The 27,148-nt window shown below is 48.0% G+C and overlaps 1 protein-coding gene across 8 annotated transcripts in view; it reads right to left on the reverse strand.

Annotated features, from left to right (window-relative positions):
* CLASP1 (cytoplasmic linker associated protein 1) overlaps window positions 1-27,148 on the reverse strand; it is a 293,090-nt gene that overhangs the window by 43,902 nt on the left and 222,040 nt on the right. For all 8 annotated transcript variants that reach the window (XM_036318897.1, XM_036318904.1, XM_036318902.1 and 5 more), the window contains 3 exons: window positions 20,365-20,508; window positions 19,149-19,255; window positions 10,347-10,497 (listed from right to left, as the gene is read on the reverse strand). In XM_036318897.1, the coding sequence (XP_036174790.1) occupies window positions 10,347-10,497; window positions 19,149-19,255; window positions 20,365-20,508 (402 nt within the window). The remainder of the gene's footprint in view (window positions 1-10,346; window positions 10,498-19,148; window positions 19,256-20,364; window positions 20,509-27,148) is intronic.

Genomic DNA, 27,148 nt, shown 5'->3' on the forward strand with positions numbered 1-27,148 from the left:
GGCCCCAACCACCACCACCAGACCGAACGCGGTTCTGCTGTCCGAGAACCCCTTGCACATGGCCCACCACGCGGGGAGCCAAACCATGGCTAATGGTCTCTAGCAATGGAGGACTCAGGATCCCCTACGGGTCGTCCTTCCTTTGCATGTTTCTGACTCTGAGTTGGTCTTTACGTTGGGTCAAAGAACAGGTCTTTTGCCCTCGCCAGTTTGGCTCAGTGGATAGAGCATTGGCCTGTGGACCGAAGGGTCCCGGGTCCGATTCCGGTCAAGAGCATGTACCTCGGGTACGGGGTCCTCCCCAGCCCAGGCCCCGGTCAGCGTGCAGGAGGCAACCAGTCGATGTGTTTCTCTCACATCAATATTTCCTCTCAGTCTTTCCCTGTCTCTAAAAACCAATGGGAAAATTACCTTTAGGTGAAGATAAAAAAAAAGAACAGGTCTCTTATTGTTTTCCAAAAAATCTTTTTTCTAATAGCTTCTGAGTCTTGTCTTCAACAAATGAAAGCCCTGGTCCTCTGTCCCTGCCATGCTTTTGACTCCTTAACTCTCAGCATCCCTTCTCCGGGGCCTTTTGCTGGCAGCACTGGGACAAGAGCGGGCATGGGCTGCCTGGGGAACAGCAGACCTGTCTTCTCCTCACCCAGACATGTGACTAAAGCAAGTGAAAACAGCCTCAGCAGTCAGACTCCTTGTGCTGATGCACTTATACTTACATCATTTCAACCCTAAGTGTACAATTCAGCAACATTAAACCCATTCACAGTCTTGTGAAACCATTATCCACCACTGTTAGATTTTGGGCAACACTTTTTCATCTTTCCTAACTGAAACTCTGTATCCATCATGTACTAACTCCCGCCCTCCCAGCCTGGTAACCTCTGTTCTACGTTCTGCCTCCATGAATGTGAGGACTCTAGGTGCCTCACATAAGTGGAGGCACACAGCACCTATTTGTCTGTGTCTGGCTTATTTCACTTAGCATACTATTTTCAAATTGCATTGGTGTTGCAACATGTGTCAGTATCACACTCCTTTTTTAGGGCTAATAGTCTTCCACTGCACACACACATCACATTTAAAAATCCATTTATCTGTTGATAGAAACTTCGTTCTCCACCTTTTGGCTATTATGAATAATGCTCCTATGAACCCTGGTATAGAAATTTGTGTTCAAGTCCCTTCTTCCAACTTTTTTGGACATATACCTAGTGAAACTGCTGGAACGTACGTGATTAACACCCCTCCCAAAAGATTGTCTACTAATATAATACTATTGTAAAATACATGCATGGATATGAGCAAAACGATTTAACAGGGGTTTTCTCTCAGGGAAGATAATTCACAGATGATTTTTAATTTTCTTCTTTTTGTAACTCTCTTCTAAAAATAAAACATACCTTTATAATGAAAAATGATTTGTAAAGGGAGAGTTTTAAAGAACAAAGACATTCAAAAAACAAAGCTAAACTATCCTAACTCTAATCACTTAAAATCTTACTTTTTAAACTTTGCTTTTTATCTCTGTCCTTGTCTACATGCATGTTTTATAGTGTGGGAATCACAGTGCACATACTGCAATATACAGGGTGTCCCAAAAATGTACACACACACTGTGAATACCTATAAAGGCAGTGTTTATTAAAATAATCTCATTTTCAAAATTGAGCTACCCACTGTTAAAGGGTGTATACATTTTTGGGACGCACTGTATTTTGCTTTCCTCGTAGCGTAAGCATGTCCCACACAGTTTTTATAACCTTAACTAGAGGCCCGGTGAATGACATTCATGAACTGCGGAGGGGGGCGGGAAGAGAGGGGAGGGATCCTCAGCCCGCCCTGCGCCCTCTCAGTCTGGGACCCCTGAGAGGATGTCTGCCTGCTGGCTTAGGCGGACATCCCCCCTCGGGGTCTTTAGCGCTGCGTCAGAGGCGGGAGAGGCTCCTGCCACCGCTGCTGCGCTCGACAGCCATGAGCACGGCTTCCAGCTGAGAGGTGCTCCCCCTGTGGGAGCGCACTGACCACCAGGAGGCAGCTCCTGCGTTGAGCATCTGCCTCCTGGTGGTCAGTGTGCATCATAGTGACCAGTTGTTCTGCCGTTCAGTTGATTTGCATATTAGCCTTTTATTATAATACTAGAGGCCCGGTGCACAAAAATTTGTGCACTCAGGGGGGAGGGGGGTCCTTCAGCCCGGCCTGTGCCCTCTCGCAGTCTGGGACCCCTCGGGAGATAACGACCTGCTGGCTTAGGCCTGCTCCCGGGTGGCAGAGGGCAGGTCCAGTCCCTAGGTGCAGCCCCTGATCGGGCTCAGAGCAGGGCTGATTGGGGAGTTGGGGTACCGCCCCCTGTCATACACAGAGCAGGGCGATCGGGAGGTTGTGATTCCACCCTCAGTCAGGCTCAGGGTAGGGCCGATTGGGGGGTTGGGGCACCATCCCGTCATACTCAAGGCAGGGTCGATGGGGAGGTTGCGGCGCCACCCCCTGTCATGCACAGAGCAGGGCCAATCAGGGGGGTTGGGGCTCTGTACCCTGTCACGCACAAAGCAAGGCCAATCAGGGGGGTGGGGCGCTGCCCCCTGTCACACACAGAGCAGGGCCCATCAGGGGTTGGGGCGCCACCCTCTATCACCCACAGAGCAGGGCCAATCAGGGGGTTGGGGTGCTGCCACTCTCACACTCAGGGCAGGGCCGATGGGGAGGTTATGGCTCTACCCCGTCACAAACAGAGCAGGGCCCATGGGGGGATGGGGGGGTTGGGGCGCCGCACCGTCACACACAGAGCAGGGCCAATCAGGGGGTTGGGGCGCCGCACCCTGTCACACACAGAGCCGCAAGGCGATCAGGGGGTTTGGGTGCTGCCCCCTGTCATGCTGATCCCGGTGCTGGGAGGCATATTACCCTTTTACTATATAGGGTAGAGGCCTGGTGCATGGGTGGGTGCCGGCTGGTTTGCCCTGAAGGGTGTCCTGGATCAGGGTAGGGGTCCCCACAGGGGTGCCTGGCCAGCCTGGGTGAGGGGATGATGGCTGTTTGCAGCTGGTCACAGACCCTTCAGGGTGGGGGTCCCAACTGGGGTGCCTGGCCAGTCTGGGTGAGGAGCTGAGGGCTGTTTTCAGGCTGGGGGTGAATGAAGTTCCCAACCGCTCCTTTTTACCTTTTTTTTTTTCTTTATTCTGAGCCAGCTTTAGCTTTGAGGCTTGGCTCCAGCTCTTAGGCCTCCGCTGCTGAAAGTAGGTTTCTGGCCTTTGCTTACAATGTTACGATCCTGCTGGCTGAAGCCTGGCAGGTTTCTGGGGTTTTGTTTAGCTTCTATGTTTGTTACATAGTTGCTGCAGCTCAGAGGCCTGCAGCGGCAGGCGGGGAACTTTGGAGTCCTCCGTCACTGAAGCAAGCAAGCCTCATGTTAGTTTCAAGCTGCCTGGCTGCCGGCTGCCATCTTGGCTGGCAGTTAATTTGCATATTGCCCTGATTAGCCAATGGGAAGGGTAGCGGTCGTACGCCAATTACCATGTTTCTCTTTTATTAGATAGGACTAGAGGCCCGGTGCACAAAAATTTGTGCACTCGGGGGGATGGGGAGTCCCTCAGGAGATAATGACCTGCTGGCTTAGGCCTGTTCCTGGGTGGCAGAGGGCAGTCCCAATCCCTAGGTGCAGCCCCTGGTCGTGCTCAGAGCAGGGCTGATTGGGGAGTTGGGGCGCCACCCGTCATGAACAGAGCAGGGCAGATCGGGAGGTTGCGATGCCACCCTCAGTCACGCTCAGGGTAGGGCTGATTGGGGGGTTGGGGCACCGGCCCCTGTCACACTCAAGGCAGGGTCGATGGGGAGGTTGCGGCGCCACCCCGTCATGCACAGAGCAGGGCCCATCAGGGGGGTTGGGGCTCTGTACCTTGTCACGCACAGAGCAGGGTCGATCAGGGGGTTGGGGAGCTCCACCTGTCACGCACAGAGCAGGGCCCATTAGGGAGTTGGGGAGCTCCCCCGTCACTCACAGTAGGGCCGATAGGGGAGTTGGGGCACTGCCCCCTGTCACGCACAGAGCAGGGCCAATCAGGGGGTTGAGGAGCTCCCCCGTCACTCACAGTAGGGCCGATAGGGGAGTTGGGGCACTGCCCCGTCACACACAGAGCAGGGCGGATCAGGGGGTTGGGGCGCCACACCCTGTCACACTCAGGGCAGGGCTGATTGGGAGGTTATGGCTCTACCCCGTCACACACAGAGCAGGGCCGTGGGGGGGGGGGGGGGTTGGGGCGCCGCCCGCTATCACCCACAGAGCAGGGCCGATCAGGGGGTTGGGGCGCCGCCACTGTCACACTCAGGGCAGGGTCGATGGGGAAGTTATGGCTCTACCCTGTCACACACAGAGCAGGGCCCGTGTGGGGGGGTTGGGGCGCCGCACCCTGTCACACACAGAGCAGGGCCGATCAGGGGGTTGGGGCACCGCACCCTGTCACACAGAGCTGCAGGGCGATCAGAGGGTTGGTGAGCTCCCCACTATCAGGCACAGAGCAGGGCTGATCAGGGGGTTGGGGTGCCTTCCCGTCACAAACAGAGCAGGGCGGATAGGGAGGTTGTGGCTCCGCCCCCTGTCACACACAGAGCCGCAGGGCGATCAGGGGGTTTGGGCGCTGCCCCCTGTCACGCTTATCCCAGTGCCGGGAGGCCTTGCGGCTCCGCTGATCCCGGTGCTGGGAGGCATATTACCCTTTTACTATATAGGATAGAGGCCTGGTGCATGGGTGGGGGCCCGCTGGTTTGCCCTGAAGGGTGTCCTGGATCAGGGTGGGGGGTCCCCAGTGGGGTGCCTGGCCAGCCTGGATGAGGGGATGATGGCTGTTTGCAGCTTGTCACACACCCTTCAGGGTGGGGGTCCCAACTGGGGTGCCTGGCCAGTCTGGGTGAGGGGCTGAGGACTGTTTTCAGGCTGGCGGGTGACTGAAGCTCCCAACCGCTCCTTTTTTTCTTTCTTTTTTTAATTCTGGGCCAGCTTTAGCTCTGAGGCTTGGCTCCAACTCTTAGGCCTCCTCTGCTGAAAACAGGTATCTGGTTTGTTTGGGTTCTATAATCGAAACACTGTTTCAACTCCAGCTCTGAGATCCTGGCTGGCTGAAAGCAGGTTTCTGGGGTTTTGTTTAGCTTTTATATTTGTAACAATGTTTCAAACTGCAAGCTCAAAGCCCGGCAGTGGCAGGCGGGGAACGTTGGAGTCCTCCGTCACTGAAGCAAGCAAGCCTCATGTTTGCTTCAAGCTGCCTGGCTGCCGGCTGCCATATTGGCTGGCAGTTAATTTGCATATCACCCTGATTAGCCAATGGGAAGGGTAGCGGAGGTACGGCTAATTACCATGTTTCTCTTTTATTAGATAGGACTAGAGGCCCGGTGCACAAAAATTGTGCACACGGGGGTTGGGGGGGAGGTCCCTCAGTCCGGCCTGTGCCCTCTCGCAGTCTGGGACCCCTCGGGAGATAACGCCCTGCTGGCATAGGCCTGCTCCCGGGTGGCAGAGGGCAGGCCCAATCCCTAGGTGCAGCCCCTGGTCGGGCTGAGAGCAGGCCGATTGGGGAGTTGGGGTGCCGCCCCTGTTATGCACAGAGCAGGGTGGATCAGGAGGTTGCGATGCCACCTTCAGTCACGCTCAGGGTAGGGCCGATTGGGGGGTTGGGGCACCTCCCCGTCACGCTCAAGGCAGGGTCGATGGGGAGGTTGCGGCGCCACCCCTGTCATGCACAGAGCAGGGTCAATCAGGAGGTTGGGGCGCTGCCCCCTGTCACTCACAGAGCAGGGCCTATCAGCGGGGTTGGGGCTCTGTACCCTGTCACACACAGAGCAGGGTCGATCAGGGGATTGGGGATCTGTACCCTGTCACGCACAGAGCAGGGCCCATCAGGGAGTTGGGGAGCTCCCCCGTCACGCACAGAGCTGGGCCAATCAGGGGGTTGATGAGCTCCCCCCTGACACAGAGTAGGGCTGATAGGGGAGTTGGGGCACCACCCCATCACACACAGAGCAGGGCGGATCAGGGGGTTGGGGCGCCGCACCTGTCACATGCAGGGCAGGGCTGATGGGGAGGTTATGGCTCTACCCTGTCACACACAGAGCAGGGCCCGTGGGAGGGGAGGGGGTTGGGGTGCCACCCTCTATTATCCAGGAGCAGTGCCGATCAGGGGGTAGGGGCGCCGCCACTGTCACACTCAGGGCAGGGTCAATGGGGAGGTTATGGCTCTACCCTGTCACACACAGAGCAGGGACCGTGGGGGGGGCGGGTTGGGGCGCCGCACCTTGTCACACACAGAGCCGCAGGGCGATCAGGGAGTTGGGGAGGTCCCCACTATCAGGCACAGAGCAGGGCTGATAAGGGGGTTGGGGCGCCTTCCCTTATAACGAACAGAGCCGCAGGGTGATCAGGGGGTTTGGGAGCTGCCCCCTGTCACGCTGATCCTGGTGCCGGGAGGCCTCGCGGCTCCGCTGACCCCGGTGCTGGGAGGCATATTACCCTTTTACTATATAGGATAGAGGCCTGGAGCACGGGTAGGGGCCGGCTGGTTTGCCCTGAAGGGTGTCCTGGATCAGGGTGGGGGTCCCGCTTGGGTGCCTGGCCAGCCTGGGTGAGGGGCTGAGGGTTGTTTTCAGGCTGGCGGGTGACTGAAGTTCCCAACCGCTCCTTTTTTTCTTTATTCTGGGCCAGCTGTGGCTGCTGAAAGCAGGCATCTGGTTTGTTTGGGTTCTATAATCGAAACACTGTTTCAACTCCAGCTCTGAGATCCTGGCTGGTTGAAAGCAGGTTTTCTGGGGTTTTGTTTAGCTCCTATATTTGTAACAATGTTTCAAACTGCAAGCTCAGAGGCCAGCAGTGGCAGGCGGGAAACGTTGAAGTCCTCCGTCACTGAAGCAAGCAAGCCTCATGTTCGCTTCAAGCTGCCTGGCTGCCGGCCGCCATCTTGGTTGGCAGTTAATTTGCATATCGCCCTGATTAGCCAATGGGAAGGGTAGCGGAGGTACGGCTAATTACCATGTTTCTCTATTATTAGATAGGAAGTTTTAACAAGATGTACTCATCTATTCCCCTTCTACTGATTTTTTAGTTTTTGGTTTTGGCCATTATAAATAATACTAAAATAAACTACTTTGCATAAAAACTTATCCTTTTTCTTTTTGCTGAGCTTGTTAGAAGATAGATCATTAAAGGCTATGAAACTAAAGTCCTTTTGCTAAATGTCACTTTACTACGTTCCACAATGACAGTGACAATCTGCCATGCCGCCACAACATGTCCCTGTAGCCCAGCGGTTCTCAACCTGTGGGTCGCGACCCCTTTGGTGGTCAAACGACCCTTTCACAGGGGTCGCCTAAGACCATCCTGCATATCAGATATTTACATTACGATTCATAACAGTAGCAACATTACAGTTATGAAGTAGCAATGAAAATAATTTTATGGTTGGGTCACAACATGAGGAACTGTATTTAAAGGGCCAGAAGGTTGAGAACCACTGCTCTAGCCTTTCTGGCACTAAGTGTTGCAACTTCTACTTGAAACAAAGCTGGCATCTCTGCTTCTGTGAACCACCTCCCCTGGCTCTGATGCCCGTGCGTGAGCGTCTGCCTCCTCAGACGAGTCACTGTCAAGCTTACAAAGAGGCAGACTGGCTCCCGAGTCCCACCTTCAACACAGTATTAGATCTACCACAGCTTCATAGTTAAAAACCTGGTAACCAGTGGCCAAGAGGTTGAGTGGTAAACCTCAATTCCTCGCTGTCACTGCCTCTTCTCATGCTCCCGGAGGCCCCTCCTCCAGTGGGACAGCCCTGTCTCTGCATCAGGTTCTCCTCTGGCCTCGCTGCTTCCTCTCCAGCCTCTGCTCCTCCCACCCTGGGAGTGCTGAGGCTTCCTGGCCCAGCTCTCACTTCTCACTGCCACGCTTCATTCCTTTCAACTCTCAGCACAGTACTTTTATGCTCTAAAAAGTTGGAAACACTTAAACGTTCCAAAAAACAGGGCACTGGGGACATGACTATGGCACATCCATGAGGATCACCACCCAGCCCCAGAAGGCACAGGGAAGAGCACTGGAGGACAGCACTCGTGTCCTTGTGAAACAGGACGCACACTTTGATGCCACTTTGATTTTAATTTATTTTTAAAATATATTTTTATTGATTTCAGAGAGAAAGGGAGAGAGAGAGATAGAAACATCGATGAGAGAGAATCATTGATTGGCTGCCTCCTGCACTCCTCCCACTGGGGATGGAGCCCACAACCCAGGCATGTGCCCTTGACCGGAACTGAACCCGGAACCCTCCAGTCCACTGGCTGACGCTCTATCCACTGAGCCAAACTAGCTAGGGCAGATGTCACTTTTATTTTAAAAATACTCTGCACACTCTCCTGAAACACATTAATGTATAAATACACATAATGAAATAGAAAAATGCACAGTAAAATGTTAAAGTTCATTATCTCTAGAGATGGTGACTTCTTTTCACACTTTTAAAATATTATGTGTTGGCTATCTGTCACATTTACAGTTGGGACGAGTAATACCTAGGCACCCCCCTCCTCCCAGAGTGGCTTCTGTTCCTACAGGATGTCTGCTCACTAGGCAGAGCCCTGCCACGACCCCCAGCTACTTGGCAACCTTTCCCAGGCCCTCCCAGCAGCCCAGTGCCAGGCCTCTCTACACTGATAGCACAGAGAGTGGGAGCTGTCAGGGGTGGGGGGACAGAGAGGGAAAGACCCTCTGTCTTCCTGCCCCTCCTTTGTGGCCAAGGCCAGCTCCTCAGCAGGGCCCAGATCGCATCCCTCCATGTCCTCAGGGGCCGTGTCCACCAATGGGCCCTCCCCTGCACAGGGAGCTTTCTTCTCTCTCTGGCCCACTGTCATTCACACAGGTCAGGCCTCTCCCACGGGGAACACCCCAACGCCCTCTTCTCTCCCCAGTTTGTTCACTCTTCAACCCACTTTCAACCCTTCCGGAACCATGGCCACAAAGTCCAATGGACCCCTGAGAGAAACAAAACCTGTGAAGTGTGGACTGTGATTACTTAAGAAGAACACGAAAGTAAACGCTGGGCCCTTCTCAAAGGAGGGCTCTATATCAAAACACTGGTGAATGGGCATGTGTTTCCTGTGTTTCAGGTTAACATGGGATTTGCATGTATATAGTAAATTAAAAATCCAATGGAGCCCTCCCCTCCGGGTCTGCCTGGTGGGATCCCTTGGCCACAACTTCCTCCCGAGAGTTCCCTGTAACACCATTCACCACGCGCTCCGGGCCTCCCTCCTCTCCAGCTGTTCTTCCAACTTCTTCCTTAGTGTTGGTGCTGCTTTGGATTTTGCCTTTACCCTTTACCTGGTTGATTTCATTTGCTTTTCTTTGGTTCCCATGGAGCAACTAGTCAATCAATGCCCCTCAAGTCTGTCTCCAGCCTCACTTGCTGGCCTAAACTTCAGATGGCCATATCCAGAGGCCTAATGGATACGTCTGCTTGGATGCCGTGGAGGTCTTGGGAGTCACATGTATTCAAAGGGGATATCATACACTTTTTCCCTCCTGCTATGAAATTTTCTCATTGAATTGCACCGGCACCTACTCATGAGTCCTAGTCAGACCTGTAAATCTTCTATTCCTGCTTTTCTCCTACTGAACCCAAATGCCTTGGAATAATTCTCCATCTGAGTGATAGCAATCTTCCCAAAACTTCATGGGACCATGCCACGTCCCCGGTTAAAATCCTTCACAGACTCTCCAGTGTCCCCAGTGAAGTCAAGACACGGCTAGAAATCCCCCTGGGGTGAGCCCACCTGAGCCCCTTCTGCAGACCTCCCCCAAACACAGCATGCTCCCTCTCTCCACTCAGGGGGAACCACTCCCATCTCTCCACCTTCTCCCCGCTGCTATGACTACAACCTCCTACTTGGCTTTCATGCTTCATTGCTTGCAGATTCTCCCTGGGCACCGAGACTGGTCCTGGTGGGTCTCGGTGCTGAGCCCGACCACCCACCACACGCACCACAATCTCCTGCTTATCTGCCTGCCTCCGCATGAGATCAGAGTTCCCACTCAGCCATGCTGGTATCTGATTCAGGCTCGCAATTTTTATCACATCACAGGAACAAAAATATGACCAGCACAAACAAAAGCAAACTGAGAACAAAGGTATTTAACATTTTTCACAAAGATAGCAAGGCTAACTCAAAATTGCCTTGGGCCTCTAAAAATAATCCTTTCTATTACACGCTAAAAATAACGATGAAGCTCAGTAATGACAGTGGTCAGTGTTCAGAAGAATCATTAATCACCACTTAATCGATATACAGTTCTCTATTAGTCCGGGGATACTTACAATATCACAGTCCTTCTTGCCATCTCGTTTAATTGGCTCATTCAGATCCTCTTGGCTTCGAAAACTGAACTTTTCAATGGCTTCTGTAACTCCACGCAAAGAACTATAGATTTCTTCAGAGTTCAGGTTCTCTGTATCATTGTCCAGCAAGCTAAAGATCAAAATATTTTCTTTCTTAAATTGAGGAATATGCATAGAATTGAGACGTGTGCATACATTTCTTCTAATAATTTACGGAGTAAGGTACAGTTTTGCTTCTTTCGGTGATTTAGGTGGAATGAAAAGAAGACATCTGTTATTAGAGCACCACTGGGGGACAAGTACACACCTTCCCTGTCAAGCCTGGTCCTAACACGTTGCATCGCACACAATTAGAACCAGCGGGAAACCACCACGAGGATGCAAGAACTCAGAGTGATGACTGGTGACTGAATGCACGAGGTAATGAAAGTGGAAAAATAACCGGCATATCTTGAGCATGGAAGAAAGTAGATTGGTTGTTACTGGTCTCAAATGTACAAACTTAAATGAAAAGGAATGGGCACTTCAAAGTAAAGCTAGATTACAAACAGATTTCAGAGGAGCAAAGCAAATGACTTCACCACACTGGGTTATGCTCACCAGTATCAGAAACTTGTACATAAAATCTTGTGTTACCGCCCAGCTGGCGTGACTCAGTGGTTGAGCACTGACCTATGAACCAGGAGATCAGGGTTCAATTCCCAGTCAGGGCACATCCCTAGGTTGCGGGCTCGATCCCCAGTTGGGGGCGTGCAGGAGGCAGCTGATAAATGATTCTCTCTCATCACTGATGTTTCTCTCTCTCTCTCTCTTCCTCTCTGAAATCAAAAAAAACTAAACAAAACTAAAACTAAAATACCAACCCTATAAGTTGAAGTCAGCTCCACCTTATCACTGGGCTCCTGAGAGTCTAACTCGGCTATCTAACCCAGGAACTTGTTGGGAATATCAAATCCTTGTAGATGCTTATTTTGGAGTTTTATAATAAGAGCCGATCTTATAAAGATGAGTCAGTTTCTAAATGCATGTTTAAAACCATTTTCAAAAAACACAAACTTATCTGTCCCTTAAAGAAAAGTGATTATCAACTGATGTCATTTTTTAAAAAAATTTAGCATAACTAAAATGAAATGAAGCAAAAATCTTAACCAGCCTTTGGTGGAATGCAGTGTACCAACAAGTGGCCTTTAGGTGTCTGAAAAGTACACTGAAATTGAAAATCCCAAGAACAAAAACCATCAGCTGCCCCTCATTAAGAATATATTTTAAAAGCACAGAAAAAATATAAGAATATAAAGAAAGCAAAGGTGAAGGAACACTCAACAAAGACAAGTCCAAACTATAACTTAGTTTAGATGTCACTTGTTTCAAAAAATACCCAGGACAAAATCAGTTGTGTGGTCTATGTGGCTGCAAAAAGTCCTGAGCTACACGGAGGATTGCTAGGAACACTAAAGAGTCCTTGGCTTTAGGAAAGGAAGCTTTCACCATTACTAAGGACGGCACTCTTTCTGCTCCTCTAAAGAGAAATAATGAATTAAGCACCCACTGGCAGGAGCCCTTCCACAGGACAGCACAAGCCACCCCTCACAGAGGTAAGTTTCCTGTCACTTAAAAACAAACACACGTCCTAAGCCCCTCCCCTGTCTACTGTTGTTTTTTTAGAGCTTGGGCAGGCTTTGGACAGCTCTCACTTGGAGTGGTCAGGCTGCCTGAGGGTGCAACGATGCGTTTTCTAGGCTAGTCAGGTTCCGCTGGAGCGTCAGGCAAATTCACTCTTAGATGGGAGCTAGCTGCCTAAAACTGCAGAACCGGCCCAGACAGAACGCACTTTTCTGTTCTGATGAAAGAAAATACACACCCTACCTGTACTTGGCCAGTTCACAGACATATCAACTCAAAGATGGGCTCTGGCGTCAAACAAAGAGGGAATGAACCTGAACATACAGCTAAAATCCCTGTACACACTGACAGGAGGTGGATAAAAACTCGGACAGAATTCAAGATTTCCAGTCCTTCTAAATCGCCAACATTATCGCCCCATGAGCTCCACAAACACCACCATCCCAGCTTTGTATGAGCAAAACCATTTATACATCTGGCCAGTACACTATTTTTAATATATAAAGACTGAATAAACAAAAAATACATATATAAGATGTAAAAAGATGTCTTAAAATACTTTGAATCAAAACAACCAAAACTAATAACATAGCCCATGCGCACACACACACCAAAAAGAAAAGGAAGAATGACGGACAGACAGGAGGAAGTGATGACGGTCAGCTTTTTAAGGGATGTCACAATATTATTTTCCATGTGTCGCTTCAGATGATGTTAACTTTCACATAATTCATCTTATTTTCCTTTATCTGAACCTCCTTAGAATGTTTCATTTCAGTTCACATGACTTTAGCATTACAGTAGCCTCTTTTTAAAAGAGAAAGCAAAGGATTCTGCCAGCTCATGCTCCTCCGTACTGTCAATTACTACAGCAGGGCAGACTTCCCTGCAGCCGCCCATGTGCACGGCCGAGGCCGGGCTGCCGCTCCTTTCAGACTCGCTAGCTGAGGTCTCGAAGGGCTCCTTGGTACGAAGCGAAAACTGTGAGCTCCAGGTGAGAGCGATCATTGTTTCCCTCGAACAGGAAACAGGGCTGCTTTCTTGGCTATTTTATGCTTTGGCTTGATTTGTCTTTTTTCAAGTCAACACCTCTGAGCCCTCATTTCATACAGAAAAAGGAAACTCCCATGAATGCCGTCATCAGGGAACTGTAGACACTGTGGCCCCAACAAGCCACACGCTGGGGGAGCAGCAAGCCACACGCAGCAGCCTCACTCGGGGGTAGCCCGGCCTGTCACCTGCCCCGCACTCAGCTCGGAGACAGCTCTGGGAATGACCCTAGGGCAAGGCCAGGCCCTGTCCCTGTAAACCTGTGATGAGAGTCCAGAAAGTTTGCCTCAGGAGCCTTTAGATTAGCAAGAGTGGCTCCACTGGTCAGCAGTCACTGACCTGGGGTCAGCCATGCACCCAACACTGAGCCCAGCACAGCCCTGGGCCGCAGGCTGTGAAGGGCGTGGATCCTGAGTGGGGAGGTGCACGAGGTCAGGTTGCCAAGGAAAGAGAAACCGGAGACAAGCAATTGTCTCCTTAGGTTTTCTTTGTTATTCTGTAGGGAAAAGATACTAGGGTATAGAAAAAGGATAACTGGTCCTTGTTATGAAATAAATAGGGTTTTGGTAGAGAGCAAAGAGACAGACTTAGATTTCCTCTTGGTTTTATGTGAGCAATAGGCTTTCTAACTGTAAAAGCTCGCCACCTCTCTCCCAATGGTTGCATAAGGTCCAGGATTTGTTAAACATCAGCTGCATTACTGTGCCACGTGCGAATGAGGATTCTGGGAACAGGGCGCCCTCGGAGGGCATGGCGGCTGGCTGGGGAGACTGGTGGGGTGAAGCTTGGTGCCCATTAGGGCACAGTCAGTTTACCGGGAGACATTAAACTGGTCTTACAACTTGAGGCCTGATTAATCTTAAAAAAAAAAAAAAAAAAAAGGAACCCCAACCGGTTTGGCTCAGTGGATAGAGCACCGGCCTGCGGACTGAAAGGTCCCAGATTCGATTCTGGTCAAAGGCATGTACCTTGGTTGCGGGCACATCCCCAGTAGGAGGTGTGCAGGAGGCAGCTGATCTCTCTCATCGATGTTTCTAACTCTCTATCCCTCTCCCTTCCTCTCTGTAAAAATAAATAAATAAATAAAAATAAAATCAATAAAATATATTAAAAAAAAAGGAAGTGTAGCGACATCGTTACTAACGCTGAGGACAGAGGGACACCTAACCGTGCCTACCTACAGTCTTGCAGGGTTCTCTCCACGTCAGAAGTGACTTTAGACAGCATGTTTCAAAAGAAAGACGTTAAAACGCTCAGCTGACTGTTTGCCACGTACAGCCTAGCTGTCGTCTTCTCTGCAGCGCTCAGAAGTGAGCTTCACAAGCCCATCGGACACAGCACCGCCACCGGAGCTGCCCTGCCCTGCCCTGCCCTGCCGACCGCAGCCTTCAGGACCGGGTTCTTTGGTCTCGGAACCTTACACGAAGCACGAAGAGACCTGCCGCTCTGTAGGAACACCTGGCCCCTGCCCTGTGCCCTGGACTTACCATCTGAAGCAGGCCCCTCCCCTTCCCCAGACTCAGCTGCACTGTGCCATTGAAGCAGGGCCTGGTGAGGACACCAACAGCCCTCCTGCTAGGGGCCGGCCTCCCCGGAGATGCACCTAAACGCCCTTCCCTTCGCGGGGCTTCCTTTCTGGGTCTGTGTCCTGAGACGATCACCAGGTGACCGGACATTACCCAGCTGTCAGTCCACACTCTCGCCAGCAGGCCTGAGAGCTGCAGGTGGAGTTTGGGAAGAGCAGGTCTGACCTGCTCTTGGTGGGAATGCCTTGGACCCTGAGAAGAAGGCTAAGGAAACTGCTGTGCCTGCCTCACTTCACGCACTGCCTGGCACCTCCTGGGGGCTGAGCACCGCACCGGGCTAGGCTCGCACGGGAGATGCTAACAGGGTCCTCAGTCCTTGTGACACGGGAGGAACCACACTCACGAGGTCCGACAAGGATCACGCACCTGCTCACGCTTCTCACCAAGGCTCTCCTCCTGCTAATCGAAGCCAAAGCAGGGCCACCGGAGGCAGCTGAGAGGCTTTCGGAGACTGAGGCGACCTTGGGGATGCAATAATATTGTGACACCTCAGACGAGCTGACAGGTAGCGTGTTACCTGGGAGAGTAAGAGCGCCTGAGTGTCTTGTGGGAGGGAGCGGTGGGAATGAAGCTGGGCTGAGAAAGGGGAGGGGGGTGCTTCGATAGCCCATCGGCACTCCAACCCCATAACCGACTGCAGTGATCAGAAGAGGAAAATCAGAAAGAGAAGCAAAAAAAGGCAAAGGGGAAGGGAGGAGGAAGATGCTACGTTCTAGTGTCTTAGAGTCTGCTCTTTCCTTGACCAAGTTCTATCGAAATTCATTGGAGTAAAGTTAATAATTCACCACACAGGGAAAAAGAACACTGTTTTTGGTTACAATTTGGCTTCGATAAGACTGCAATCCTTTCCCCCTCGGTCATGCATTTACATTTTTAAATCACAGGAGATTCTGAGTGAAGCGTGTGCATACATTGGGAAGGACATTATAGGCACTTAAAAAAATACATGGATATTCTGTGTCAGATCACGTAATCACTTGTTTTAGAAAGAACCAAAGAAGGAACTACAGGCCTTAATTCCAATGGGACCAAAGGAACTATAGCAGGAAGACTCAGAGGACGTGTCCTTGTGGCCAGAGGCTGGGATCCAATCAGACGGGATTCTGAGGCTGCCACAGCCATTTCCTCCTGTAACAGTAACGTCACCACTGGAAGGCCAGGCGCCAACGCTCAGCTAGCCAGCTCAGAGGGCACCCCAGATCCAGTCCTCTGCTCCTGCCACCCAATGAGAAGGCTGAGATCGCCTGCGAACACAAGCATTCCTCTTCCCGCGCACAGGGCACTCACTACGTGACCTGGGCTTGCCAGGCGCCCTGCCGGCTGTTCTTACAACTGTTGTAATTCAAGAGAGCCAGGGGCCTGGGAAAGGCTGGGGCAGCCCGGCTGGACAGGGGACAGGAGGCTGGGGGAGGCTGGGCGCAAGGACTCCGCGCACACCGCCCCCTGCCGGCTCCTCGCAGTGCTACAAGCAGGAGCACAAAGCTTACCTCCACCTGAGGACAGTCATGGCCCCATTTCGTAGACAAATGAAGTGTGGAGATGCGAGTCCCTGTGCCTTAAAGGGGCTAAGAACTGTCTCTCCGTCACACACTGGGTTGGGGGAGGGCAACCCTCTCAGGCCGGAACTCTGCTCCCTCCTACGGAAGGCCGGGCCCCCATGCACCCACTTTGATTCTACGGACGGTCCTGATCCTCTGGTGGTGAATGTAAACCCCCGAGCGACCTGGGACTGCCAGGGGTGGCAGAGGTCCCCTCGCAGTGCCACTCGCTCTGCGGCAGGTCTGCCAGCACCGGAGTGAGGACGGCACGTACTTTTTTATCTTCAAGGCAATGGATTTCTGAAGTCCTTCCAACTCTGCTTCCATTCAACATAAACCACACGGGGTAGTGTGTTCAATGGTGACAACTGCAGGTCAGAACTCTCCTCTCCAAATACCCAGAGTATTTGTTTACTAGATGAGAATAAGCAGTAGTTCCTCCCTCACACAGACACAAGGAATGGAATGTGCCACAAAAGTTTGGCCTGTTAGCTATGGCTTATCTAATACTATTGGCTTAATAAAAGTGACTTCTTTACTAGTGATTAAAAAAAAACACCAACTACCAAATTAGATCCCCCCCCACATCTTTTTAGAATATTTCCTTATTACCATCATGATTCAAGGATAGAATATTTGGAAAAAAAACTAATAATAGTTCATTTTGATACTCAATATTAGATTAAAAAATAACCAGCGCTGACTTCTCCCCTTCAGTGTGGAAAGCCACTGTCATGGTGGCCGCAAGAGCACAGGCCCAGAGAACGGGCGCTTCCAGAGCCCGAGAGACCGCCTCCTCGGGAGCCGGCGACAGGTCCATTCTCCCAGTGAGTGCAAGAGTTCCTTTCTCTTAGAGTTTACCTGGTAGGAAGTATATTGCCTATTTGAATATTTCCAGTGATGTGATGTCGTGAGGCTGTTTTTCCTACTTGGGGCAGTTTTAGTTAAGAAAAACATTTCTCTAAATGAGTACAAACTGGGCTCAGCCCATCTGGCTAGTTAGGCACTGACTAGGACACATGCTTTTAAAAAAGAAAGGCCCAGCGGGCGTGGCTCAGCGGTGAGTGTCACCCTGTGAACCAGGAGGTCACGATCAGGGCACATGCCTGGGTTTCAGGCTCGATCTCCAGTGGGGGGCGTGCAGGAGGCAGCCGATCAAGGATTCTCTCTCATCATTGATGTTTCTATCTCTCTCTCCCTCTCCCTTCCTCTCTGAAATCAATAAAACTATATTTAAGAAAGAAAAAAAGAAACTACATAACTAAGTAATTCCCTAAAGAATTTTTCAAACAAAAAACTATTTAGGCCACACTTGGAGGTTTTAATATAGAAAATAAATCTCTCCATTTCTTCTACTGACCTGTAACCCTAGCAGTAAACATTAAAGTTAAGCCAATTAAGAATGAATGACGATCTGGAAAAAATAAAATTTTTATTAATTTAGGGATCCATGAGATTAATACTTAGCTCTAATAAATTATGCTAGCAGCTCCCAACAATCTTTTACTTAGACTATTAGCACAATTAATAAAATACTTAATTTGTTTTACCTTTTGCTTATTACCTAGAGAGTGTACCACCCTGATAATGAAATAGTTAAAACATATGATCTGTGTATTATGAAAGAACAGATTTCCCATTGATGGTGCAAGTATCACTTCCAGAAGCAACACTTTATAGCCAGAGAACTCTGTGACTTTGCTGCTAGCACTGACCCTGGGCCACTGAAGACAATCACACACTGTGACACACATAGAGATGTTAGCATGAAAAACAAGTGGCCGGCGAGCCTCAGCCACGCCTGTGGAAAGGCAGGCACATTCCCCTGAGTTCCTGGTCTCCAATGTCTCATTAGAGTGGCTTGCTGCTGAATCATGACAACAGCCCAGACTTGGAGTCAGAACATCAGACTTTAACCTACTTAGAGTGCTGGGAGGGGGACTTTGGGATGAATAAACTTAAGGCAATATCAACAGTGGGACACTATTACTATAAGCGGATAGAACACTTTGTTTCACCAAGAGAAAAGTACAAGTTTGATATATCCCAAAATATTTATACTATAACCTGAGGAACTGAAGAGAAATTCACTGGTAAGAACAAAGGAATAAGGGAGACTCTTGATTATGTAAAAATAAAAATTTAAAGGCTCTTATGTTTTGATTATCTTCCTACTAGAGAGGTAATCCTTAAAGGGAAAATGGCATACTTGCAACATTTTCTTATAATTTTAAGATCTTGATGTCAGCAACCCTTAAGACACAGCCCCTTAATTCTTGCTGTCAGTGATCCCAAAGACCTGGACTTCTTGTAGACAGCACAGCATGCACGGCGCTGGCAGGTCCAGGTGGGGGTCCTGGGGGCACATGCCGGGTCCCCAGAGCCACCTGAGACGGCTGCGACCCTGGCCGGGAGGAGCAGTGTTAACCACCGGTCCCGAGGCAGAGACACTGCCTTAGACTCTGCAAAGCCAGTGCTCACTGAGTCTGAAATGCTGCTCCAAGTTCAGCTCTCGGGTTCTTACTCCCTCCTCCAGAGCAGCAGCCCGCTGCAAACATGAGCCCAGAACGACAGCCACGATGCTTGCAATGGGCACTGGGCTGGAAAACTACCCCAGGCTATGTGTGGGCGGGCTCGGAGGGCTTGTGTAGGTGACTAAACAGCCTCTTCAAGGGCTCCCACCACTTCGAGGACTGGCGATGAGTTTCTAACGATTTCTTTGTGTAGCAGTGCTAAATGTGACTTCTTAGCTTCAAAACCTTTAAGGTATTGGACTGTGCTCAGAGTTAGAAGAAACTCAGAGAACATTCAGTACAAATCACGCGTTTCACTGTAGATGTTGCCCAAAATTATTCAGTTAAGATTTGGCTGAGGACTGGAATCCATGATCTCCTGATACCCATACATTTTCTGGTATTAAGCTTGGTAAAAACCGTAAAAATAGGCTACACTTCCGTGTCTTCACTTCTGTCGAATCCCATTACCTTGGAGACAGGCCCCCGTGGGAACAGTTGGTAGGTGAGGTCAGGGGGCTGGTCCTGCTGCTGTTGTGTCGGGAGGGAGTCCGTCCAATTGTGTTGCTCGGAGAGCTCTGGGGTGAAGGCAGAATAAGCATCATTACTCCAGGGCTAAACAGAGAATATGGCCCACTTTTCCCTTGGCCTTTTCACCCACATGTGTCTACACGGGCACAATTTGTACAATCAGAACGATTCTTTTTCCGAATCCTTGGGGCCAATTTTAAGTGCATATTAAACAAAAAATGGATGATTTCCATATAGGCATTCCTGAAACCGAATAACTGATGCCAGCTGTGCTAGAGTAAAAGACTCAATTGAGCATTTACATCTCTACAGCATAAAAAAGTATGTAACTGACTGAATAACCTAACTTAAGAAAATGGCCATATTGCCCTGGCCGGTGTGGCTACTGGTTGAACATCATCCTGAGCATTGAAAGGGGCCGGTGTGATTCCTGGTCAGGGCACAGGCCTGGGTTTCGGGCTCAATCCCCAGTAGGAGATGTGCAGAAGGCAGCCGATCAATGTTTCGCTCTCACATCAATCTCTCTCTCTCAATCCCTCCCTCCCTCCATTCCCCCTCTAAAAATCAATTAAAAAATCTTTCAGAAAAAGAAAATGGCTGCATTTACTTTTTTTAAAAAAAATCTTCACCCAAGGATATTTTTTACATTGACTTTATTTTTTTGGAGTGAAAGTAGACGAGGAAGGAAGGGAGAGACGAGGGAGAGACAAGGGAGAGACGAGGGAGAGAGAAGAGAAGAGAAGAGAAGAGAAGAGAAGAGAAGAGAAGAGAAGAGAAGAGAAGAGAAGAGAAGAGAAGAGAAGAGGAGAGAAAACACTGATGTAAGCGAGACTATCAATTGGTTGCCTCCTGCATGCACCCAAATGGGGCCAGGGATTGAGCCTGTGACCCAGAATCGAAGCCCCAGCCCCTTGGTCCGCAGGCTGACGCTCTAACCATTTAGCAAACAGGCCAGGGTGAAAATGGCCATATTTAAATACCAGGTTCATTCATTCATTGGGAATATGGCAGGATTAAAACTGGTCTCTCACTCTTGAGACAACCACAGTCTATTAAAAGAGAGTAAGCAAGCTGGTTGTTAGAGCAAGCTGTAGACGAGGGACACAGAGAGGCCATGGCCAGTACACAAAGGCACCAACATGGCCGAAGCACTCACCACACTGGTGTTACTGGAATTCTTGAGGTGGTTATGCAGGAGTTTGGTGGCACCATCCTGGAATGTTTTGGGCAAGGCACCAAGTAACATAGTAAATTCAGGAGTGTTCAATTCAAACAGCGATATTAGCACAATCTGGGCAGCCTAGGAAAAGAAGACATGATGAATTTATGGAGTGTCCAACAGCATATCTTAGTCAAAATGTTCATGAAAATTGTTTTTAAAAGAAAACATTTTTATATGAATAAAATAAATAATAAAAGGACATCTTTGCTATAAAAAAACAAAAATAAAATGTACCTGGAAAAAAATTATATCAACTCTAAATAGTGTTACTTCAACCTGGAAAAGAAGTCCTGGGTGCATTTAACACCCCAGCCTTGGGCCTCCGTAGCACGTTCATAATAAACTCCGAAAGCTTCCCTGTGCTGTCGAGCACCAGGAATGAAGCTGGTGAAGACACACAACACGCTTCTAAGCAAGCTCCTGAGTTCCCTCAACCCCACTCCTAGTGACTGAGAAATACTAGAAAAAGGCAGCTCAAGTGCATCTGAAAACTCCCACGTTCACCCCTCTGAACTGGAGAGAGTCTGCGAAGCAAAGCAGAATTACATGATACAAATGAAAAATGTATTCTCCTGCCTTTCAGAAAGCGTTCTACCTCTGCGTGCTAGTGGGACAACATACTGCAGGACTGCTTGCACCACTGCAGTGGCAGGTGGGGAAAAGCAATCAGCCGAAGCCATAGCAGCCGCGCGAGGCTCGAACTCCTCCAGCAAGCTCTGGTGCTGGGGAGGCAGCCGGCACTCTTAGCCTAAACACAACGCCTAAGGAATTGGTTACATAGGTTTGATTTAGAAAAACTATGCCAAAGAACATTTTACTAAGTACTAACTGGCATTTCTTACAAATTTCTAAGAGTCAAAAGAAAGGAAAGAACATTATGAAAATCTTTTGACTAAAAGCATAAATTTATTTTTCTTAAGACTGTAACTTTTAGGATTGCAGTAATTATTGTGAATATTTTCCCCATGATATATAATATTACCCCCCCCCCCAAAAAAAAATCTGCTGAGAAATTCTTTGGAAATAAGCATCACAAAATATTTCAATGCTTTTACAATGTGAAAATTTTTGGTACAGTAAAGACAAAATTGATGTTTATGCCTGGAGAAAGAAAAAAAAAATCCAAAGACCCAAATGTATTTAACCAAAAATAAAAATTAATTATGAATGTTAAAACATCAGTAGGATGTTCTTTACAGAATAATCAAAAATTACTTTTCAATATGTCAAACATATCTATAATGATTCACTACACATAGCATTTGGCAAAAGTATCTTACTTTTTCTCTTGACCTGCAAACACAGGCGTTAGTAACCTTTCCATTCCAATTAAATCACAACAGGCCAGTTGCTTTCATGACAGGACCAAAATGTTACTATAATTGTACTAAAATATACAGTTCTCTATTTCATTATTGTATCATTCTTAATAAATCATTATCTGGAAGAATCCATTTCACCACCCATTTAATATACTAGTAACATGATTTCAATGTTTACGTAAGAGCAAATTCCAAAAAAAAAACAACACATGCAAAGCAACCTGTGCATTTTAAAACACATTGGATTAGATGTTAGGAAAAGTGCATGCAGAAAAAACTGCACTTCAAAGAGAAAGGAAGGAGCAGACTTAATCTAGCAGGGCAGGAAATCAATGCTGACCGAAATCTAGTAAGAAAGTTTAGGCAACTACTTTTTTGTTGACTGAAAATGACATTTGAAAATTATAAAATGGAAACAGTACAATCTTCCCAGACATGATATCCAATGCCACAAACTTACTTGAGGTTCTACATGAAGTAAATTACAAAATGAGTGGGATCTTTCAGGACCACGAAGGCTGCAAGATGATGGGCTAGAAAGTGTGCTGATTCATGGCTACTTAACATTAGTAACTTTCCTTCTGGGGGGGTGGGGGGGGGAGTGCAGTAGATTTAACTTTGACCCACCAATGAACTTTCTCTCAATAATAAAAAGTTGAATTTCTTTAAGAAATCAAATAAAAAGACAGGGAATTTTGAAAACGTAACTCGATGGACAGATGGTATATGTGTGTGATTTACATATAGAAATAAATACAATTTATTTTTACATTTTCCAAAATATAAAATGCATATGATTTTATACAGTTCACAAAAGTTATGCCTTAGGTTAAAGCTATTTTCAAAATAAAATATTTTTCTAATGAGATTCAAGCTCCAGAAATGGATAAAAAGTGAAATTTAAATATATTATTTTAAAAATATTTTAAATCATAGTTTCAAAAGGAATCAAAGTATATGGTCCTAAGATATTTTATCTACAACCCTCTGTGTCAGTGAGAAGTTAGAATACTAGAGTCCAAGAAGAAAACTGAGCTGTATTTGTCATGACCATCAATATCCTCTCACTAAAGAAATAATTCCAAATACGGGGATGAGTTGGAGAGACGCATTGGAAAAAGCCTGGGCATGGCTCCCCTTCAGTAACGAATCAAGAGGAGCAGGTTCCTGTCCCACCTCTGAACTCGTGCCTTCCGCAAAAGGCACTGAGTAGCCACACAACCTCCAGGGAGCCGCTGGCTTCTTCTAATGAACAGCTGGGACGATTTATTTTAACGATTCAGTAACAGCTGAAAGAAGAAATGATTCCCGTTCACGCCCCTACACAGAATGTGGGGGGTGAGGGTAAAGGGTTCTTCCAATGTTACAGCTGCTGTGTGAGAGCCCCCCGGTTACCCGCTGTGCACCTCACAGCAGAAAATAACCCTTCTGGACAGGGGGTCGCGGAGCTCTGGCAAATGCTTCAGGGGAAACTTAAAATTGGGGAGGAAGAGGAGTTTGCTGTTTAAGCAACTATTACTATGCCCTTCAGATTGTCATTAAAATTACTTTAGAAAATCACAAAGAGTTGGTACTGGAAAACTGTCAGGCATTTCTTACTTAGAAGCTGTCCCTTACTGGTCCATGAACATAGGGTAGCACTGGACGTGGCTATTTCTTTGGAAAGGGAGTTAATCATAAAAACATACCAAACACAAACATTTCCGCAGCTTCACACACACTCACATAGAATTATATTAATTTTAGATTTCTTCAAAATCTCTTGTCTCCACAAGGGTAATCAGTATTAATATTCTAAAGTGCAAACAGCAAAATATCTTTTCAAATCAGCACAGTTTTAAATCTACCTGTTTACAATTTTCTTCCAAGTTTCCTTCTCCGCGCCCAGAGCAGGTTGAAGCTGACCTAGTGGGGAAATCCTCACCTACGCGACTACGCTGCAGCGGGGACTACAACAGGAAAGGCAGGGGGATTCGTCAGAGAAGCAGAAGTGCTTACATAAAGCATGGTTACCGGGAGCTGGAAAAGCATTCGGCTCCTTTTAGAAAATGTCCTACACATAGGATCCAAAAGCTAAGATTAAGGAGAACAGTAACAGTAGCAACTCCCAGGTTTAAACCTCGATCGTTTGCTAGGCCCTTGGCAACTGAGATCCTTCCTGGAAGGAGCAGTCTTCTCGCCCTAGTGCGGAAACAGGTCAGAGGTCAAAGTGAGACCGGAAAGGGCAGTCACAGCTAAGCTGAGATGAATCAATGGCAAAATCCTTAGCTTTCAGTAGGCCACACTGCCAATCTATAATTGGTAATTTAACATTTCTTCAATTTTTGAAATTTCAACTTTTAAAGGCTATTTATATGCTTTTCCTGCTCCAGGAACAGCCTCTTTTCTTTGCCATCTTCATTTCCCACATTTCTCACATTTGGGGGCTAATCTGTTATTTCCTCTGACAAAGCAGATGCTATATGTTAGAGAATCACATATGATAAAGCAAAGGGATTCTGAATCCTAAAATATAAACATATTGTTCAAATTCTACTGTCATTACCACCCTCCCTTTAACTGATGAGAAATCTTCCTAATGCCAGAAAAAAATTGGTTTTCAATTTGTTCCACTACCAGCAACAACAAAACCAAAACAATCCTCAAGCAGTAGCAGCAAGAGCTACAACAGCAAATGAAGCGCCTTCAGCTCTTTCTATCCTCCCAATAATGTCTAAAGCAAGTGTTATTATTCTCATTTTACAAATAAGTAAAAGGAATTCAGAGGTTAAATTACTTGCTCATGTCACTAAAGAGTGACAGAGGCAGCCCTGGCCTGGTGGCTCACTGGGTACAGTGTCAGCCTGTGCACTGAAAGGTTACAGGTTGGAGTCCCGGTCAAGGGTATGTACCTGGCCCCGGTCGGGGCATGTGCAGGAGGCAGCCAATCAATGTGTCTCTCTCACATCAATGTTTTTCTTTCTTCCTCTCTCTCTCTTTTTTTAAAAAATATTTTTATTGACTTCAGAGAGAAAAGGAGTGGGAGAAAGACATAGAAACATCAATGATGAGAGTGAGGAGAGAATCATCGATTGGCTGCCTCCTGCACACCCCCTACTGAGGATCAAGCCCGAAATCTGGGCATGTGCCCTTGAATGGAATCAAACCCGGACCCTTCAGTCCGCAGGCCGACGCTCTATCCACTGAGCCAAACTGGCCAGGGCTCTTTCTTCCTCTCTTGTTCCCTCTCCCCTTCCCTCCCTTCCACTCTCTCTAAAAAAATCAATGGAAAAATAAAAATATCCTTGGGTGAGGATTAACAAGAAAATAACCTGTTTTATCTTTTATAGCTTTAAAATGATAATGACAATTTTAGATCTTAGAGCAGAGTAATAAATAATCACAATTTCTAACTATTTTTTATTTAGCTACTACATTCATGTAGACCAGTGGTTCTCAAACTTCCTAATGCTGCGGCCCTTTAATACAGTTCCTCATGTTGTGGTGACCCCCAATTTCATCGTTACAAACTGAACATAATTAAAGCATAGTGATTAATCACAAAAATAATATGTCATTATATATGTGTTTTCCGATTGTCTTAGGTGACCCCTGTGAAAGGGTCGTTCAACCCCAAAGGGGTTGCGACCCACAGGCTGAGAACCACTGCTGTAGTCAGTCTTTCAAATACATCTCCAATGCTGGGTAAGGCAGCTGCATCACCTACAACAGTTATATTATATAATGTAGAATGATGGTACCTGAAAACACAGCATTCTTATAAAGCGACTCTGGGAAGACTTACCCTGCAGTGCCCTGATGTGTGGGCAAGTAGTTTGGGGCAGAGGACACCTATTTGAATCGGGTTGCAGCGCTTACTCATTGGTGCTGGGCAGGCACAACGGAAAGCATTCACAGATGGCTCCCAGAAAGCGAAGGTGCATCTGCTAAGTTGAACCTTATCACGACTGGCAGGTAGTTTATAAAGCTCCCTACTTAGCCAGGTAACTATGAAAGATTCCTGCCAACCCACTTGGTAAGCCAAACACTGAGAAGGCCCGGTTCCTGTCTCCTGCTGCAGAGAAGGGCGCTCATGACTAAGACGGAGCATGGCCGAGCTGTAGAGGGCAGAAGGGACTCTGCAGATGTAACTGAACCCAGCTGGGTCACCCTGAGGACCACTGGGGTATGAGGAGCTGCTCCCTCTGGCTGTTTTAAAGATTCTCTGTCGCCCTAACCGGCTTGGCTCAGTGGATAGAGCGTCGGCCTGCGGACTCAAGGGTCCCGGGTTCGATTCCGGTCAAGGGCATGTACCTTGGTTGTGGGCACATCCCCAGTGGGGAGTGTACAGGAGGCAGCTTATCGATGTTTCTCATCGATGTTTTTAATTCTCTATCCCTCTCCCTTCCTCTCTGTAAAATATCTATAAAAAATATATTTAAAAAAAATAAAATAAAAAAAAATAAAGATTCTCTGTCTTCACCTCTCAATGGTTTTATTGTGATGTGTCTAGGTGAGGCTCCTTTGAAATCCTACTTGGAGTTTCCTGAGCTGCTTAGCTGTATAGATTGTTTCAATAAATTTGGGACATTATTTCTTCAAATACTCTCCTGCTGGCTTTAAAGAAGGCTGTTGCCATGTTGTGGAGACAATCAGGTGACAGGAGATGGCAAATAGCCTCTACGACAGTGGTTCTCAACCTTCTGGCCCTTTAAATACAGTTCCTCATGTTGTGACCCAACCATAAAATTACTTTTGTTGCTACTTCTTAACTGTAATGTTGCTACTGTTATGAATCGTAATGTAAATATCTGATATGCAGGATGGTCTTAGGTGACCCCTGTGAAAGGGTCATTCGACCGCCAAAGGGGCTGTGACCCACAGGTTGAGAACCCCTGCTCTATGAGCTGAAAAACGCCCCTGTTTACAGCAAGAAAGCAGGCCCGTCAGCCCTATGCCTGGAAGGAACTGGATCTGGCCAAGCACCAGGAAGCTGGAAGAGGAGTGTGGCCTAGAAGAGATGGAAGACCCAGACCACACTTTGAGTTTAGCCTGGTAAGGACTCGAGCAGAGGAGCCAGAGGACACACGCCGCAAAACTACAAGATAATAAATGTGTGTAGTTTCGAGCTGTTAAGTTTGTGGTAGTTATGTAAGAGAAAACTAATAAAGCAGTCAAAGAGGAGAACTTCCAAGACGTGATTTTGAAAATAATAGCTTCAAAATGTTACTTGAATTCAGCTAATTTCTCTAGGGGCGTTTAGCATTCATTAATTCATTCACAGTAGTTATTAAATGCCTACTTTGTTCCTGTAGGTATTGTGCTGGGTGCTGAGCACACAAGGTGAGCGAGAGCAGGTAGGCAGGGAAGGCACAGGGGAACAGCAGGGCCTGGCCTCGTCTTGAAGATACAGATTG

Source organism: Myotis myotis, unplaced genomic scaffold (genome assembly GCF_014108235.1).
Source record: "Myotis myotis isolate mMyoMyo1 unplaced genomic scaffold, mMyoMyo1.p scaffold_m19_p_8, whole genome shotgun sequence".
Lineage (NCBI taxonomy): Eukaryota > Metazoa > Chordata > Mammalia > Chiroptera > Vespertilionidae > Myotis > Myotis myotis.